At 35.4% G+C, this 17,630-nt stretch overlaps 3 protein-coding genes and 3 pseudogenes across 3 annotated transcripts; 1 reads left to right on the top strand and 5 right to left on the bottom strand.

Annotated features, from left to right (window-relative positions):
* Positions 1 to 198: 198 nt before the first annotated feature.
* On the bottom strand, positions 199 to 4,006 carry LOC104785633 (organic cation/carnitine transporter 4). Its single transcript, XM_010510891.3, has 2 exons — positions 3,437 to 4,006; positions 199 to 1,652 (listed from the first exon to the last, which is right to left on the bottom strand). The coding sequence occupies exons 1-2, from the start codon at positions 3,846 to 3,848 to the stop codon at positions 481 to 483; spliced, it is 1,584 nt and encodes a 527-aa protein (XP_010509193.2). The 5' UTR covers positions 3,849 to 4,006; the 3' UTR covers positions 199 to 480.
* Positions 4,007 to 4,875: 869 nt separating this feature from the next.
* Positions 4,876 to 5,914, top strand: LOC104785643 (putative histone H2A.2). Its single transcript, XM_010510900.2, has 2 exons — positions 4,876 to 5,424; positions 5,523 to 5,914. The coding sequence occupies exons 1-2, from the start codon at positions 5,236 to 5,238 to the stop codon at positions 5,730 to 5,732; spliced, it is 399 nt and encodes a 132-aa protein (XP_010509202.1). The 5' UTR covers positions 4,876 to 5,235; the 3' UTR covers positions 5,733 to 5,914.
* Positions 5,915 to 6,206: 292 nt separating this feature from the next.
* Positions 6,207 to 7,630, bottom strand: LOC104785653 (uncharacterized). Its single transcript, XM_010510911.2, has one exon. It carries the CDS (start codon positions 7,540 to 7,542, stop codon positions 6,517 to 6,519), a length of 1,026 nt encoding a protein of 341 aa, XP_010509213.1. The 5' UTR covers positions 7,543 to 7,630; the 3' UTR covers positions 6,207 to 6,516.
* A 3,039-nt stretch (positions 7,631 to 10,669) lies between these two features.
* Positions 10,670 to 11,768, bottom strand: LOC104705947 (putative F-box protein At3g20705 pseudogene; annotated as a pseudogene).
* Positions 11,769 to 12,895: 1,127 nt separating this feature from the next.
* LOC104705957 (putative F-box protein At3g20705 pseudogene) lies at positions 12,896 to 13,963 on the bottom strand (annotated as a pseudogene).
* A 2,126-nt stretch (positions 13,964 to 16,089) lies between these two features.
* On the bottom strand, positions 16,090 to 17,159 carry LOC109125288 (putative F-box protein At3g20705 pseudogene; annotated as a pseudogene).
* Positions 17,160 to 17,630: the final 471 nt, after the last annotated feature.

Genomic DNA, 17,630 nt, shown 5'->3' on the forward strand with positions numbered 1-17,630 from the left:
GGGTTTACCATTACCCTTAACCCTGTTGATGGAACCAATGTACAAATTCATATTCCTACGCTTGGAGGTGGAGCCGCTCCTGTTGCTGAAGATGTCAAGCCTCCTGGTGTTGTAGGGTGACTCTGATACATCCATCGTGTCATTACATATTATTAGTTGTTTTGTTTACGAATGTTTGAGTTTGGCATCGATCCATTATTTTATTTATTTCTTTTTCTTTGGCAAACAGGATCTGTCACATCTATGTTATTGTCTTTGCTCGGTTCATAGAAAAGTGTTGACCATTTGTCATTTTTTTCCCACTAATCAAAACCATGAACGTGTTCACTAAAATCAATGTTAACATTTTTATCAACGCGTTCACCATTTTCAAAACCGAAAATCTTAACTCAAAATCACAACGTACAAGACATTTTAAAACACCTATCCCTAGATCTTTATTTGTGTCTTCATGTCCAAGTGTTGTAGATTCTGTTTCTTTTAACACACTACTACTTCTTCTCTGCCGCCTCTGTTACTCTCAGCTTCGTGCATCCCAAACATTGTATCATACAAGGGCTTGTTTAGCGTCTCCGGCAAGTAAAACGCAAGCCCACCTCCCACTAACCCGCAAACAGCAAACACCCCAAACGGCAACTCATCCCCTAAAACCACCACAAAAGGCGCCAGGATCGCTCCCATTTGAGACGCCTGAGTCGCGCAGCCCAATGCCGCGTTCCTCACCACCGTAGGAAACAGCTCAGCTATATATATGAACAGAAGATTGTACGTTCCGGCCATCCCAAATATCCCTAAAACCCCTGCAACCATTCTAACCGATTTCCATGTACCAGCTCCCCATATTGCGAATCCGGCTAGGCAGAAGACGCAGCTGAACCACTGCGTCCCTACGGAGAGCGGTTTCCTCCCGTACTTGTCTAGCAAACCCGCTGTTATAGCAAATGCCGGCATCTCCGCCACGGCGTTGACAAAGACGTTGAGGTAGAGATTGGTCTTGAGGTTGACTACGTTTAGGCTTAGTCCGTAGTACACAATCGAGACCGTGAAACTTATGGCGACTGTAATGAGAAGTCTGATCCGGGTGAGAGGCGACCGTATAACATCTTTGAGGGAACCCTCAACAGCAGTATTACTCCTCTCTCCGTTTTTATCTTCCACGTCGTCGTCTACAGCAAGCGTGACTCCGTCGGGAATGTGACGCCCGTTCGTTTTAGCGATACAGTGCATCAGCTTCATCGCCTCGTCTACTTTGCCTCTCACGAGATACCACCTAGGGGACTCGGAGATGAATGGGATAACAATGAGTAGGAACAAGAGAGACGGTAACGAAGACACTATGAAAAGCTCCCTCCATGATCTGAAAACGTAAGCAATGCCGGATAGAATTGCAATGCCGGCAGAGAAGAAGTAGAAAGTTGACATTCCGGCTACACCGCGTTTGCTCGGTCCTATGGGTTCATTGGCTAGGACAAACGCGGTTAGGCCTACACCACCGGTGCTGAAACCTGTCAAGAACCGGAGAACCACATAGGTCCAGTAGTTTGGGGAGAAAGCTGTCGCGATTCCGAAGATTGAATTACTAATGCAAACGACTGTTAGTGAGCCTTTTCTTCCTAGCTTCGAGTCTGATAAATGTCCGAATACTCCTGCACCTGCACATAATTAAGTCAACACACCTATAATTAATTAAGCCATATTTGTAACCAGTAACCAATAAATGTAGGGTAACAAAAAGTTACACAAGAGTAAAAAACAGTTGAAAACTTTGGGTAAAGACTTATCAAACGATTTGACAAGTTCATAGGGGACCATAAGGAATGTATGGTCGAAAAAAGCGAAGTACTTTTTGAGATATGTTGGACCAATGTTTCACAATCATCTTTCTGCTATTTGTATGAAAACGATATCTTCAACTTTCATGGAATATATTTAAAATAAATTGACTAGTATGCAACTCTAATTGGATATTCCTTGGTATATCCTATTCATTATGTGATATGTATCAAATGCAGAGATTGGATCATCTAGAGCCAAACTGTCCCTTTTTAATAAACTAATCTAAACATAAGCCAAAATAAGGTATATATACAACTTTTGGTTTTTCTATTATCATTATATGAGCCAATCTTAGTAACGAGGTCATATTGTAATGATTATTTTGTTTGTTTATGCAAGTAGCTAGACATGTAGTAGAACTAGATGTGTCTTTGGCTACACGTTGGTTTCAAATCTGAACGTGATGTTGTCATATTCATAAATAGCATCCTAATGTAAATTGTGTCTTAATCAAGATCATATATAACATGCTCTACAAAAAAAATATATATATGAAAAGTCGAACATATTTCAAAGATTAATTAACAAATTAACATTGATAGAAATTTCTTAAGAAAACTACTTATTTTTCTACTAAAAGTATACTCATGTAGTCAGTCATGTGAGATAAAATCTAGCTATTTCAAGAAAACAAAAGAGGTGGGATGTACGTGTGAAATGATGTTAGGTGAATCATGATTTTAAAGCCGAAGCCGTGGTATAACCCAGACAGGCGCACGCCATGCCAAGAGACATATTTCTGTGTGTTTTCAACTTTACAGATCAATTCAACGAATATTAAAGAAGGAAATTATGACTTTTTATTCTCAAAAAGCCAACAAGATAATATAGAATGTGATCAACGTAACTCCTTTAGTCAGTCACACCTCACACGGATATCATATAGTATGATTTTACATTCTTGTCATTTTAGTTGTTTTGTTTTTTAGCACCAAGCATACGAATCAAAGTCTATCTTTTCTTTTATCGCCAATCACTTCTTCTTTTTTTGTGTGCGTGAATTTGAACCGCCTAATAATGTTATGGGTAAAAGCATTATCATCCAAAATTTTCTAGTATTAAAAAATGAGAGGTATATCGGAAAAAAAGTGAGTTACATATCCTTTATTCTATAGTGTTATTTTTCTAAAAACTGGATAAATCATAAAAAATTCATGCGATCATGGCACGTGGTATAAGCCAACGTGGCCGTCGATTTCGAACTATCGAAGTGCTCTTAACTAATTTTATTTGTTGGATCCAATATACTTACGAAACACACAACTAAACCAAAAAAACCAATCCAATGTTTTGTTATTCTATATATTTTATTAATTATGGGATAATCTCGAAAATAGATAAATCCACTTAAAAAATACAGTTTAAGAGTTTAGACTTTAGAGGGTGTGTATTTTATGATTTTTCTTAAGAAAAGAATCAAAGTTTCTTTAGTTAAAAGTTTAAATTTAAAAAAACATCTAACATATTAGTTTCATTTTTTTTACTATTGCTATATTTTTCAAAAAAAATAAATTCGACGTGAAATACATTTTCAGGAAACAGCTGTTATTTTCTGGTTAAAATCAAAAACAAAACTTAGAAGAGATAAAAAAAAACTTACCGATCATGCATCCGGCGAAGAAGAGAGCTTGAACGAGACCAACCTTATACTTCTCGCCGCAAATCAAACCCCACTCCGACACGGTGGAGCTTCCTTTACCAGCCGTCCATTCCCAAGAACTCGGATCCATACCACAAGTCGAAGACCCGACCCGACAATCCGACCCGACACATCTCCACTCGGGCTCTTGATCGGCGAATATCATTACCATCGTGTGAAACGCCTCTAAAGCCCAAGCAAGACACGTCAAAACGAAGTGTTTCATCTGCCACCTCCCGAACTCGCCGCAATATCTTTGTAACATCTCGTCTATGCATAATCTCTCCTCTCCTTCCGCTTCTTTCTTTGCCGGAATTTTATCTAGCAACGGTTGTCGGACGTCGTTGCCGCTCCTCTCCACCGGAGACTCCATAATTTTTTTATATTATTTTAGAGGCGTTCTTGATTTGGGTTGACGCGAAAGAAGAGGTGGCTGGCTTCTTTGTCGTATATATATCTCTTTGCCGGTTTGTTTTAATATTTTAGTAACTATTTTTTTTATTGTTGATGATATTGATTGACTACATAAGTGAAAAGAGTTGTGTTAATATCTCTGCTTATATAATATCTAAAATTATGGTAAATGTTAATAACGTGTATGAGTGTTGTCACTTTGAAAATTAGTATGCCACGTCATACTGATTCAACAAATACATGAATACATATATTATAAGTTCCATTTTCAAAGTCAAAAAACAATTGATTCTATATATGGTTTAATTACCTAACCTGTAAATCGTTTATTAGCATGTATGATACAATATTTCACCTGATGCTTAAAAAAATTTCCACTAATACAGTATAACATTATTATTAATAGTGTATTCCCATGTTTTAACTACTCTATTCTAGTAATGTATTTTTTATTTTTTAGACTTAATAAGTCTCTTATTAATAAATAATGTGATTAGGCTTAAAAATATTTATTTTATATTTTATCTTAAAATTAGAAGATATCTAATTAATCTAATTAAGATCATATCAAATAAAATTTTAAATATATTTAATTTTATTAATTAGTTATATTTATTTATAAGAATAAATCATTTTAAATATATTTAATTTTATTAATTAGTCATATTTATTTATAAGAATAAATCATTATATTATATAGTATTAATAATAAAATATATTCATTTGTTTCTTATGTTCTAAGATATATTTTTTTTTCTCAAACATTGATTTTGTAGATAAAAATATTAAAATGATTTTTTTCCTTTATGTTTTTTTTCCAAATGACATTTATCTACTGGTTTATATTTTTTCTGTCTACTAAAAATAATTATAAAATAATTTCAAATTAAAATTTAACTTTTTTTTTAATATGTGTGATAATACTAAAATATTAATCTTTTAGGGAGTATATAGGATTTGTTAGATTTCAAAATTTATTGCACATCCTAAATTGCTGCATTTTTCAGATAAGGGTATTTGCGTCAACGCAACGTTTTAACGTGGATCCACCTGTGTAGTTCAAAGAAAAAAAGAAGAAGAAGAAAGGTAAATCCAGAACTCTCGATTATGAACCGTCGATCATAAAATTTGATCCAACGGCAATCAAATCGATCCGAGTGATTGTTTTCTATTGGACAAGCATCAACTCAACCGTCTCTCTCTACTCACTATACCCCTATATATATATATATATATACCCAAGAGCCTTTGTCTTCACTGTATAGTTTTCGTATATTGTTCTCCCTCGCTTTGAATTTTTCGTATTTTTTTTTTTTTATTGCTATCTATCTCTCTCGAAACCACAAATGGCTGGTCGTGGCAAAACCCTTGGATCTGGCGTTGCTAAGAAGGCGACTTCGAGAAGCAGCAAAGCCGGTCTCCAGTTCCCGGTTGGTCGAATCGCTCGTTTTCTCAAGAACGGCAAGTACGCCGAACGTGTTGGTGCCGGTGCTCCGGTTTACTTAGCCGCCGTTCTCGAATACCTCGCCGCCGAGGTAATTATCATATTTGGATCTTCAATTTCTTTTTTTATAAAAAAAAAATTGATTTTTAACCGGTTTGTGATTGTTTGGGAAATTGGATCTGTGTGTAGGTATTGGAATTGGCTGGGAACGCAGCGAGGGATAACAAGAAGACTAGGATTGTGCCACGTCACATTCAGCTAGCGGTGAGGAACGATGAGGAGCTGAGCAAGTTGCTTGGTGATGTGACCATTGCAAATGGAGGTGTGATGCCTAACATTCACAACCTTCTTCTTCCAAAGAAGACTGGTGCTTCCAAGCCTTCAGTTGATGAAGACTAGATTAGTTATTGTGTTGTTGTGGTTTGCTAGCTAGTGCCTAATTAATGTGTAGCTGAGGTTCAGAATAGATCTGGTTTAGTTTAATTTGGTTTTTCATTAGCCTGTGGTGGTGTAGAGTCCACACTATGTTTGAAAAGAAATGTTGGAATCTTATGATATGATATTATTATTCGTTATGCCTATATTTGTGTCATTTGTTTCGAATCCGCAAGTGAATTTGCAGAGTCATACCCATTAATTAATCCAAATTAAAGAGGTTATGAATAGAGAAATTGAGGCGGTGACGGGCGAAATGACAACTAATCCCTCAGGCTTGTCTTTACATTCTTAACTTTTTCAAATTTGGCATTAGCACATTACATTTAAGTGAAATGTGGCTCATATTGGATCCGGAAGACTTCTTAGGACTTCGGGCAGACAAAGCCTGCGGTTCTAGTTTATGAAATTCGCATGTCAAATCAGTTACATGGCAAATCGCATAAGTTGAAGTACATGACTTCAAGTCTTCAAAAAGTAAGCCTCCCAACAGGATTACACATTCAATTCAACAACAATGAGAAGAACAGATGTGTAGTGACAAACAAAAACTGAAAGCATTCAATGCTCAAAGCCTCAAACCTCACCCTGCAACACTTGCTCAATGCCCAAGCTCTTGGATGAGACTGATGTATTAGATTGAACTCGTAAGGTTTCTCTATGCAAATATTGATTCTTTACAGGAAACTCTCTTAATTCAAGAAAACCTGAACAAGACATACTAAAACTTTGGACTCCTAAACCCAAATTACTTCTTCCCAGTGATGTTGGAAACCAAATCCTTGAGAAACTTAGCTGATTTGGTGATAGGCGAATTCATAGCCATCAAGTTATAGAGAACAAGCTCGACTTCATCCATTGATGGCCTAGCTTTGAACTGTGAAACCACTTTCAAAGTTCCATTACCTTCTTCTTCTTCAACAAGAACGTTCCATCTCTCTCCACTCACAACACCATCTCTCACACACTTAAAGATCACTCCTTTCCTCTTACTCAACACTCCTCTCACTTCTAAACCTGTGAACGCATAAATCACTTCGAAGGAACCTATAAAGCCGTTGAACTCATCACCAAAGCTTTTCTCTTCCTCGAACAACCATCTCGGATTGATCATCACCACAGGTTTTGAAGAAAAAGCTTCACTCGCCGTCCTAACATCCTCCATCTGCGTTCTCTCCGGGGCCATGAAAACCGCCACGTCAGCAGATCTCAGAGCTTTCGTAACAGAGTCTGAAACAGGGGACACAGCAACGTGGCTGATAGAGTCTGACCGGAAAGCTTTGACGGCGGAATCGAGGAAAGAAGTGTCAGGCCAGAGGAAGAGAAGTTTGACATTGGGAGAGCCTCTTCTCGAGATGGGTAAGTCATGAAAGATCGAAAAGGCGAGCTGAGAGAGAGACGAAGGAGCATCATCGTCAAGGATTGGGATCTCAAGACGGAATCTTGGTTGTTTGAGCTTCTTGAGTTTTGGGGAAGCGAGTTTTGGGTTGTTTAAAGGTTTGATGAGACAAGAAGAGAGACAAGTCTTGGCTTGAAGAATGGATTCTTCTTTGGAGTTGGGAGGAGAAGAAGGTGAAGGAAGAGAGAAACAGAGAGGAGCGAAGAAACGAGTAGTTGTGGTGGGTTTGTGGTTGAGCTTTGAATGCTGTTGGGAGAGTGATTTGGAGAAATGAAGATGGAAGATTCTGGATTTTGGAGGACATAACGAAGGGGAAGATGGGTTTAGAGCTTTGAATGTCTGTGTATTGAGTTTGAAGAGAGCCGAAGAAGCCATGGCTGACTCCTGGATGATGCGGAAAAGAAGAGACCGAGGATAAAAGGTCGTTCAGATAAGAAATTCGCACACGTATTAATTTTAGCCTCGCACAAGTGTTACAAAACCGATCGAATAATAAAAAAAAAAATTTAAATTTAGGTTTAGGTCGGTTTATATACTCGTCAACCTATAGTTGTCTCTCTGTTTTGTAAGAAATTCAATTCGATAACTTGTCACCCTTTTGTTGTTGTCTCCCTAGAGAGAATCTCCTCTACCAAATCATCTGAAAGACTGATCTTGTGGATTGTGCCTAACCAGATCAATTTTTTTTATTGTTGTCTTTGTATACACACCTGCTGGTTCTCTTGTGGATCGTGCCTAACCAGATCAAATTAATCACCACTTGAAATTGACTTAAATAAATTATTCGGTATGATCATCCCGACAGACTGATCTTTGTACGGTTTAGGTGTAAAGTATATGTTTAAATATATACATTGTAAAAGAAGAGGGAAAAAATAAAAAGTCAATGACAACGTTTTAGAGCAGAGGTCTTTACTTTCTCTCAGCAAAGTCAGGCACTCACAGTTATAGAATAAGACACACCAAAATCTACAACGCATGACTCACTCAATTGTCCAACACAAAATACTTCCCATCAGCTTTATGTTGGACGTCTTTTGCTGATCCAAATCTATTCAATATAGGCCGAAGTACTTGGGATGCATCCGGAAAGTCATGCTGAGTGTGTGCACCTGAATTATGCAGGGAATATCAGATTACACAAGTTTCATTCATAACCACAATTAGGAGGGAAAAGAAAGGAGCCAAACTGTACCAACATCCGGATGAACATTGTCTATCCTGTACCATTTCCCCCGAGCAATAGAACAATTTGAGACTCAACAACTTCTCCTATACACATGAAACTTAAATCTTCCATGGGTCTTACTCATTGCCGGTATCTGTAAGACTTTGCTTTCCCATGAATCTCCTTTGCAGTCTCACAGATATTTTAAAAGAAAATAGAGATAATTTGTAGTGTATCACTTAAATAGTATGAGAAAAACAAGTGATATTGATTTAAATTATTTATTGATAAATGATACAAAACATGTGGTTTAACATGATTCAAATAAGATGATACAAATTTATATTAGTTTGCATCATTTTAAAAATATTGATTCAAAACCTATCTCATCAATTAATTAAGTGATGTTTTTTTAATTTTATTTAAATCATTTAAAATATGGTACAAAATTAACATCACTTTAAAAATTATACATTTATGTTTGTTTGCATCACATCAAAAAATTGATACAAAGATATTATGTATATACTAACTTTATTCACATCACTTACAATATGATTACAAAATTAACATTAATTAACTAAATGCAATATTTTTATTAATATATTCTATTTTAATTACTTAAATGAATATGAATAATTTACAAACTATTTAATTGTAATTAAAAAAAATTCAGATTGTCAACGACTAAAACCAATTTTGTGAATAGTTTTTTTAAAATATTATTAAATATTCATGCCGTAAATAAATCTGCAATATGAAAGCCCACAAATATTTTAAAATATAAATAATTAATTTATATATAAAAAAATCGTCTCCATGTAAAAAAAAATCTTAACAATAAATAATTATATTTAGTTTTATATTTAAGAAAACTGTTTCCACAACTCAATCTACTCCTTAATTAACAAGGTTTTTCTTTTAGTATAAAAAGTTTAGTGATCAACAAGATCATAAAACTATTTTTGTACAACCCAAAAAATTAACAATTTTCGGTGAATCAAGTTATCTCCAACACATAGTAAGATCGCTCACCTAGTTTTCTATTACCTTTCAAGCCAAGTATTTTTCTTTACTTCTATAATTTCTATTTTATATTGTTGATTTTATCAGATATATCTTTTATTTTCTTCTGTTTTTGGTTATTATACTCTAGAAAATTTGAAGATGAAAGAACAAATACCACCAAGACGATAGAAAGGAAAAAAAAAATCAAAATCAAAATGTGCTTCGTAGAAAATACTTCAACATGAAGAAATCATCAGTCATGATCTAAGTTCATATCAATTGTTTTTTTTTCTGTAAATTAGCTGATATCATGGTAGCGATGAGTTTTTTTTTTTTTTTAGAATGATAGCATGAGTTTGCATTAATTGTGTTGTATTTCTCTTTGTTTAATTTTTCTTTTTGTAAATGACATTTTCTTGTTATCATTATTAGTGAAAACAGATCTTACAAAGATTTTCATAGATAATATTGAAAAAACAAAATTTTCTATAAAAAAAACAATTACGGGAAATATTCCAATTATTAATTTGAAAATTGTAAATTTTTGTATAATCTTTTATAAACTGAAGTCATCACCAAAAAATAAAATACTAATACCACTTAAATAAATTGATGCAAATGTTAACATCAAAATTTTAGATGATATATATTAACATCCATTACATTAATCAATGTAAATATTTTGGATATTAACATCAGTTTGAAATAAACCGATACAAATTGTTTGCATTAACAAATAGTAAATCATTTATTAAAATGATACAAAATAATGTAAATGTATAAAATAAATGATGTAAAACAACATTTACATTGTCCAACAATGATGTAAAACAACATTTTTTTTTGTTGTAGTGATACCAACGCCTGACACTTCATTCCTCGATTCCGCCGTTAAAGCTTTCCCGTCATGACACTGCATTGCCATGATCGAAAATCTATTACGGAAACAAAAGAGATTGTGTACCATCAGAGAAGTCAAGCAAAGTTCCAGTCCCGCGAAAAAAGAGGAAGAGAAGCTTGACATTGGGGGAGCCTCTTCTCGAGATGGGTACGTCATGGAAGATGGAAAAAGCGAGCTGAGAGAGAGAGAGAGGAAGGAGAATCATCATCAAGGGTTGGGATCTCAAGACGGAATCTTGGTTGTTTAAGCTTCTTGAGTTTAGGGTTTGGCTGAATCATCGTCACCCTGTTGTTGTTGGTCTCTCGTTTTGTAAGAACTTTGATCGATAACTTAATATCTTCATGATACAATTGCATAGAAGAAATGAGAAACAAAATAATCATAAAAGAAGATGAAAGCAAGAAGACCAAATTCATAGATCTGGTTTACTTGATTTGCACAGAACTTGGAACATAAGAGCATGCCAATGCACAATTTAGTGGGTGTGGTAATTCACCGATATCTACTATATAGCCATTCTCTCCAACGATGTAAGCTTGGCCACAACATGATTTCGTCATCTTTTCCCAATCTTTATAAAAAAGCAATGCCACTTTCTTTTCTTCGTCGATCAAGAAATTCCCAGTCCGATAAATATGTGGTGGTCGCTTATCAATTTTTCCATAACACTGCATTGGGCTCAATCTTATTCGTAACGCAAATCTCATACTCAAATGTATCCGTTCGCTGTAATAACATCGCAAGCTTCTCATCTCTAACCACATATAGAGACTCAAAAACTTCTCTAATGAAGGGCAGAGGCAAAGGCAAAGGCAGACGCGGTCCAAATCTCTCTCTTGTAAAATCAAAACAAAGTAAGTAAGAACTGATTGATGTCTTGTCTTTTGCACACCAGTAAGTATTTCCCTTTAAAGACACGCATGATTGCATGTACACCATATCCCGTTCAAGAATGACAGTACTAGGAACCATCCATGAATCAGAGCTCAAATGGTAAATTCCGTAGTCACTTAGTTTATTACTTAAAAGCCTCAATATTTTGTGGCTACTGCAGGATTTGTCGTATCCGAGAGCAAACCTGTCGACTGTCGTGTAATTAGATCTAAGTTTGATCCACTTTGGTTTCCCACAATACGGGTTCCAAATCACAAGCCTAGGATCGCCGTTTCTTACTAGTGATAAGCATAGCAATAAACCGTTGCAGTGAGAGACGGTGAACACGTTATCTAAGTTGTCCAGGCTAATAAGTTTACCTTTACACTTTATAGATAGATCAACATTGTTGTTTTTAATATCATGGAGATTGACGCCAATCAAATAAGCCTTAAAATTCATGATTATCAGAAACTCTCGTTCTCCTGCTGCGGCTACAACATTCATGCGGATGTGCTTATCTGTAAAGCTTTGATCTTTGGTTAAAACGTTCCACTTTTTGCAAGTAGACCTCATTGCTCTCGTAGATGTCAACGGAACCCTAGAGAGAATCTCCTCTACCAAATCATCTGGAAGGTTGGACATCATCATTGTCGCCGTTTCAAACAAGCATGATCGGTGTAGAACAGATAAAAGTTAGGTCAGTTTTCAAAAACTCTTTTCTTTTTCCTCTGTGGCTGCTAATTTCTCCTTGGAGAGAGGTTATCGATAGATTGTTACTGAAGACAAAGAAACCCTAAATTTTAATTAGCGTCTGAACTACTCCAATAACGATCCTTGTCTATTGGGTTCGTATTTTTTCAAGCACATTAGACGTATACTATCCATTTGAGTTATTTAACAAATTTTTGATTTCGGTTTGGGTCGGTTTATATACTTATCCCTCATGTTATCAAAGAAGTACCAAAGATCAATCCTTCTTTACCTTCATTTGGTTGTGATGTCCAATTAGTGAGTGAAGCAATTATGAGGAGCTGATTTGTTATGGCGTTGGTAATGATGGCACTTGTGTTTAGGTGCAAAGTCAAGATCATCGTGTGTTCGCTTCTCCGATTCACTCACAGTACTCTTTCTTATGTTATGTTGATCACAACATGAAGATCATGACTAGATATGTCTAAACAGATTAACACTTGCAATTTTACTATAATGTAGAAAATTAGAAGCTGTTTGTTATGTATAATCAGTATATATGTACACATCACTCATGCGCCATGGGAAGAAAAATCTTAAGTTTTTTCCATTTATTATTAAGAAATGAGTACAGCTCATAAAGAGATGGACACATCACACATTTACACGAAATCTTGAGCCTTTGTATATAAGTTTCAGAAATCAGAACAAACAAACATGAGTCTGGCTCTTTTTTTTCATTCGTTAATAGAGAGAGACAGAGTTTGGATAATCTTACTGCTAGAGAACACAAAGGATATCATTGCTTGGCTCAACTCTCTTTCTAAGCATTTGTTATAGTCTAAGCAATGGGTTAACAAAAGTAAAAAACCACGTTGAGAATTTGATTGCAACCCGAAAACTGATAGCTCTTGCTCGTCCAATGTTGTCCCTCTAAGTAGTAAAAAACCAATATAACTTAAAATTATTACCATAATGCATAGAAGAGATGGGAAACAAATGAATTCATACTGACTAATCTTGTTCAAAGAAGATCAAAGAAAAAAGAAAAATGTAAAAGGGACTAATTAATTCATAAATCTGGTTTACTTGATTTGCACACAACTAGGAACATAAGAACACACAAGACGGCAAAGTGTTGTGTTTGGAGATTCACGGAGATCCACTCTTGTGTAATAATCATCCTCTCCAATGACATAAGCTATGTTGTAAATGGTTTTAAACCCCTTTTCCTTGTCGTTATCAAAAACAACTGCGAATTTATTTTCCTTGTCAATCAAGAAGTTGCAAGACCGAACACAAGGTTTCATTCCAACTCTTAAGAAGTTTCTCCAGGACACCGCATCGGGCTCAATCTTATTCGTAACCCAAATCTCCATCTCAGATTTATCCGGCAGCTGTAATAACACCGCAAGCTGATCTTCTTTAAACGCAGATAGAGACACATAAGCTCCGTTGACGGGCAGAGGCAGACGCGGTCCAACCCTCTCGTTTGTAAAATCAAAACAGAACAGATAATGATCTTTTGATCCCTTCTCTCTAGCACACCAGTATGTATTTCCCTTGGAAGACACGCCAGGTTGCATATAGTCTATATCCCATTCAAGAGTGGCATTAGGAACCATCCATGACTTAGAGCTCAAATTGTAGATTTCGAGTTTATTATCCAAACCGAAAAGCCTCAAGATTTTGTAGCTACCGCAAGATTTGTCGTATCCGAGAGCAAATTTGTCTGATCTCCCGTAACTAAATCTGGGAGTGATCCGTTCTGAATACCCCAAATACGGGTTACACACCACAAGCCTAGTATCATCATTGGGTTTTGCTGATACGCATAACAATAAACCGTTGCAGTGAAAGACTTGAGATACATAGAATGATTCCTGAGCTGTTTTATCTCGGCAAACAAGTTTACGATTATTCTTTAGGTCAAGATCAGTGTTGTTGTGACTTCCATGGAGATTGACGCCAATCAAATAAACTCTATGATTCATTATCATCAAAAACATTTTCCCCCGCTTGTTTGCAAAGCTCTGCTCTTTGGTTAAGGCGTTCCAGTTTTTGCAGGTAGATCGCATTGCTTTCAGTGATGTCAAGGGAACCCTAGAGAGAATCTCCTCCAACAAGTCACGTGGAAGATTGGACATCATCATCGTACGCCGCCGTTTCATGTTTCAAGCAAGGATCGACGATGATGTAGCAGCCAAAGTTTTGTTCAACTTTTAAAATCTCTTTTTCTTTTTCCTCTGTTGTTGCTGATTTCTTCTGGAGAGGCTGTTCATAGATTGTTACCGAAGAGGACACAAATCCCATCTTTTTTAATGAACTTATGAAATACTTATACGCAAAAAGCTTTTTAACCTTGCAAAACCCCTAATTAATTTTCTAAATGCTAGTTGCTCTAGCTAGTTCAATAAACAAAACCCTAATGATGTATCCCAACTCCCAAGTATGCCATATATATATATACGGGCTTTTGAAACATTATGTCATACTATAAGAGCTACTAATTTTCTAAAGTACATTTGTCAATCTACCCGGTTATACTTAATTACATATTGTAATAAGATCTTTGGAAAAAAGTATTTTTTTTATCTAATTTCCGTTAATCTTTCTACCTAATTCAAATATAAATATATGATTCTTCGTTCACTTATATTTGAGCTTATATTTAAATTATTTGGAATTATTCTATAATATATTAACTTTTTAATAAATTTTGTAATTTTTTTTCTGCATATGTGATTTAAAAATTTTAAATCGGACATATATTAGATGAATATAAAATGTTTGTACAATGTTCCATATTGCTTGGAAAAATAGGACAATAGCTCAGACTCTAAAAGAAACCAAAATGATTCCGAATATAAATGACCAATAAGCTTGATTTATCAGAAATTCAAAGATGGTTTACTCCAGATCTTTATTTAAAAAAATTTAAACTTTTAAAAAGTTAAAATATCATTAACTCGATGTTACACGAGTAAAACGTCATTTCATTATTTTATTAACACTATCACTAATAGACAAAGCTAATTAAGTTGGTTAAATTAATATTAGATACACTACAAAAAAAAGAGTATTAATAGCACTAAAAAATAGCGTTTTTTTGTTTTCCACAATAAAAGAGATACACGCTACTTTTATATAAAAAGTCAAGTTGTTTTATAATATATTGCAGGTTAAATCATAAAATTAACAATCAAAATAAAATTATACACTTTTAAAACCTAATGAAAACAAACAAAATTTATAAACAAATACAACTTAAAACTTAAATATTTTAGTTACAAATAATTTAACCGGTTAAAATCCAATTAAGAATGTATAGTATATGTAACGCTAGAAACTAATATCTAGTGTGTTGTGTATATATATGTCAAGACTTTTGACTTATGAGCCATGGTAAGAAACGTTTCAAGCTTTTCCCATTTGTCACTACGATATCATCAATACATCTCATAAAGAGATAGACACAGCGTGTGTACGAAATCTTGAGCCTTTATAGAAGTTTCGGAACAAAAAAAAATAAGTCTGGGGCTCTTTTTTCCATTCGTGAAGAGAAAGAGAGAGAGAGAGAGAGAGAGAGAGAGAGAGAGAGAGAGAGAGAGAGAGAGAGAGAGAGAGAGTTAAGAAGACAAAAAAGGATCTCAACGTAAGAAAACAAGGGATGTCATTGCTTGGATTAACTTTGTTTCCTCCGTGTGACATCAGCAATAACTTTGTTTCCAAGCATCTGGTTACTAAGCAATATGTTAACTAGTCTCTTTTATGTCCAATCCATATTTGGTCTTCATAGTTGATGAAATATTGCATGTCGAGTCAGTTAAATTCGCATGACTTTCAAAGTGCAAGCCTCCAACATCTCTTCTTCTTCTTCTTCTTCAACAAGTCACTTTTAAAGTTCCATTACCTTCTTCTTCTTCAACAAGAACGTTCCATCTCTCACACACTTAAAGATCACTCCTTGCATAGGTTCGCGGGTCGGTTTATTTATGTACTCGTCACCATGTTGTTGTCTCTCTGTTTTGTATACTAAAATCAATAAGTTAAATCATCATCATAACTGCGTAGCGTAGAAGAAATGAGAAACATATTAATCATAAAAGATGATGAAAGCAAGGAGACTAATTCACAATCCTGGTTTACTTGATTAGCACAGAACTTGGAACATAAGAGAGCATACCCATGGGACAATGATAGTGAGTTTGGTGGTAATTAACCGAGATCCACTCTTCTTAGATAGCCATTCTCTCTAATGATGTAAGCTACGGTACAAAGCGATTCCGTCTTCTTTTCTCAAACTCTATAAAAAAGCAATGCCACTTTTTTATCCTCGTCAATCAAGAAATTACCAGCCATAAAAATACTTGGTTGCCCACCAAATTTTAAGAACTTGCTCCATGACACGGAATCGGGATCAATCTTATTCGTAATCCAAATCTCGTCTTCTAACGTATCATCTCGATGTAGTAGCATCGCAAGCTTCTCTTCTCTAACCACAGATAGAAGCACACAACTTTCTGTAATACAGGGAAGAGGCAAAGGGAGACGCGGTCCAAACCTCTCTCTTGTAAAATCAAAAGAGAGCAAGTAAGAATAGTCTTCTGATTCTTTATCTTTAGCATACCAGTACGTATTTCCCTTTAAAGACACGCAGGATTGCATGTACTCCATATCCCATTCAAGAGTGACACTAGGAACCATCCATGAACCAGAGTTCACATGGTAGATTTCGTAGTTATTTATTCGTTCATCCCCAAAAAGTCTCAATATTTTGTGGCTACCGTAGGAATTGTCGTATCCGAGAGCGAACCTGTTGATGAGTGCTGTCCTGTAATTAATTCTACGTTTGATGCACTTTGGTTTCCCACAATACGGGTTCCAAATCACAAGCCTACAATCCATGTTTCTTGGTGATCATGAGCATAGCAATAAACCGTTGCAGTGAGAGGCGGTTGATACTTCATATGAACGGTCCAGGCTAGTAAGTTTACCTTTAAGCTTTATAGATAGATGATCAAAACTGTTGTTTTCAAGATTGACGCTAATCAAATAAGCCTTATAATATATGATCATCATAAACTCTCGTTCTCCTGATGCGGCTACATTCATGCGGATGATGTGCTTATTCGCAAAACCCCGATCTTTGGATAAAGCGTTCCATTTTTTGCAAGTGGATCGCACTGCTCTTATAGATGTCAACGGAACCCTAGAGAGAATCTCCTCTACCAAATCATCTGGAAGATTGGAGATCATCGTTGTCGTCGTTTCGAACTAGGATGATCGGTGTAGAACAGATAAAAATGTTAGGTCAGTTTCAATAACTCTTTTCATTTCCTCTGCGGCTGCTAATTTCTTTTCCCAGAGGTTACTGAAGACAAAGAAGCCCTAAATAATTAGCGTCCAAAAATCTTCTTGTTTATTTGGTTAGTCTTTTATTTGGCACAAAACCGGTCGAGTTGCAAAACAAAATTTTTGGTTTTGGTTTGGATCGGTTTATAGATTTATCCCTCCTGTTTTCAAAGAAGTTTTTCTAAGATCAAATCTTCTTACCTTTCGTTTGGTTTTGTCGAATTAATTGATGTTTCGTGAGTGAAGCAATGACGAGGAGCTGATTTGGTAATGATGGCATGGCACTTGTATTAGCTGCAAAGTCAAGATCCATTGTGTGTTCGCTTCTCTTATTCAAACACTTGCTTTAGTTGCTTATGTGTTCTGTTGATCATCAACATATGAGGAACAGTACAACGTTTAACAGAATAACACTAGTAAATGTTATAATAACGTTAAAATTAAGTTATGTATGTTGTTTATATA

The sequence above is a fragment of the Camelina sativa genome, chromosome 1 (genome assembly GCF_030686135.1).
Source record: "Camelina sativa cultivar CO46 ecotype springtype chromosome 1, ASM3068613v1".
In the NCBI taxonomy this organism is placed as follows: domain Eukaryota; kingdom Viridiplantae; phylum Streptophyta; class Magnoliopsida; order Brassicales; family Brassicaceae; genus Camelina; species Camelina sativa.

What these genes read in the sequence shown, in the direction of transcription:
- LOC104785633 (XM_010510891.3), bottom strand. Translation starts at nt 3,848, where the DNA reads ATGGAGTCTCCGGTGGAGAGGAGCGGCAACGACGTCCGACAACCGTTG. An exon ending in CTTCGCCGGATGCATGATCG is followed by an intron (nt 1,653 to 3,436) that starts GTAAGTTTTTTT and finishes AATTATGTGCAG; the next exon opens with GTGCAGGAGTATTCGGACAT.
- LOC104785643 (XM_010510900.2), top strand. Translation starts at nt 5,236, where the DNA reads ATGGCTGGTCGTGGCAAAACCCTTGGATCTGGCGTTGCTAAGAAGGCG. An exon ending in TCGAATACCTCGCCGCCGAG is followed by an intron (nt 5,425 to 5,522) that starts GTAATTATCATA and finishes ATCTGTGTGTAG; the next exon opens with GTATTGGAATTGGCTGGGAA.
- LOC104785653 (XM_010510911.2), bottom strand. Translation starts at nt 7,542, where the DNA reads ATGGCTTCTTCGGCTCTCTTCAAACTCAATACACAGACATTCAAAGCT.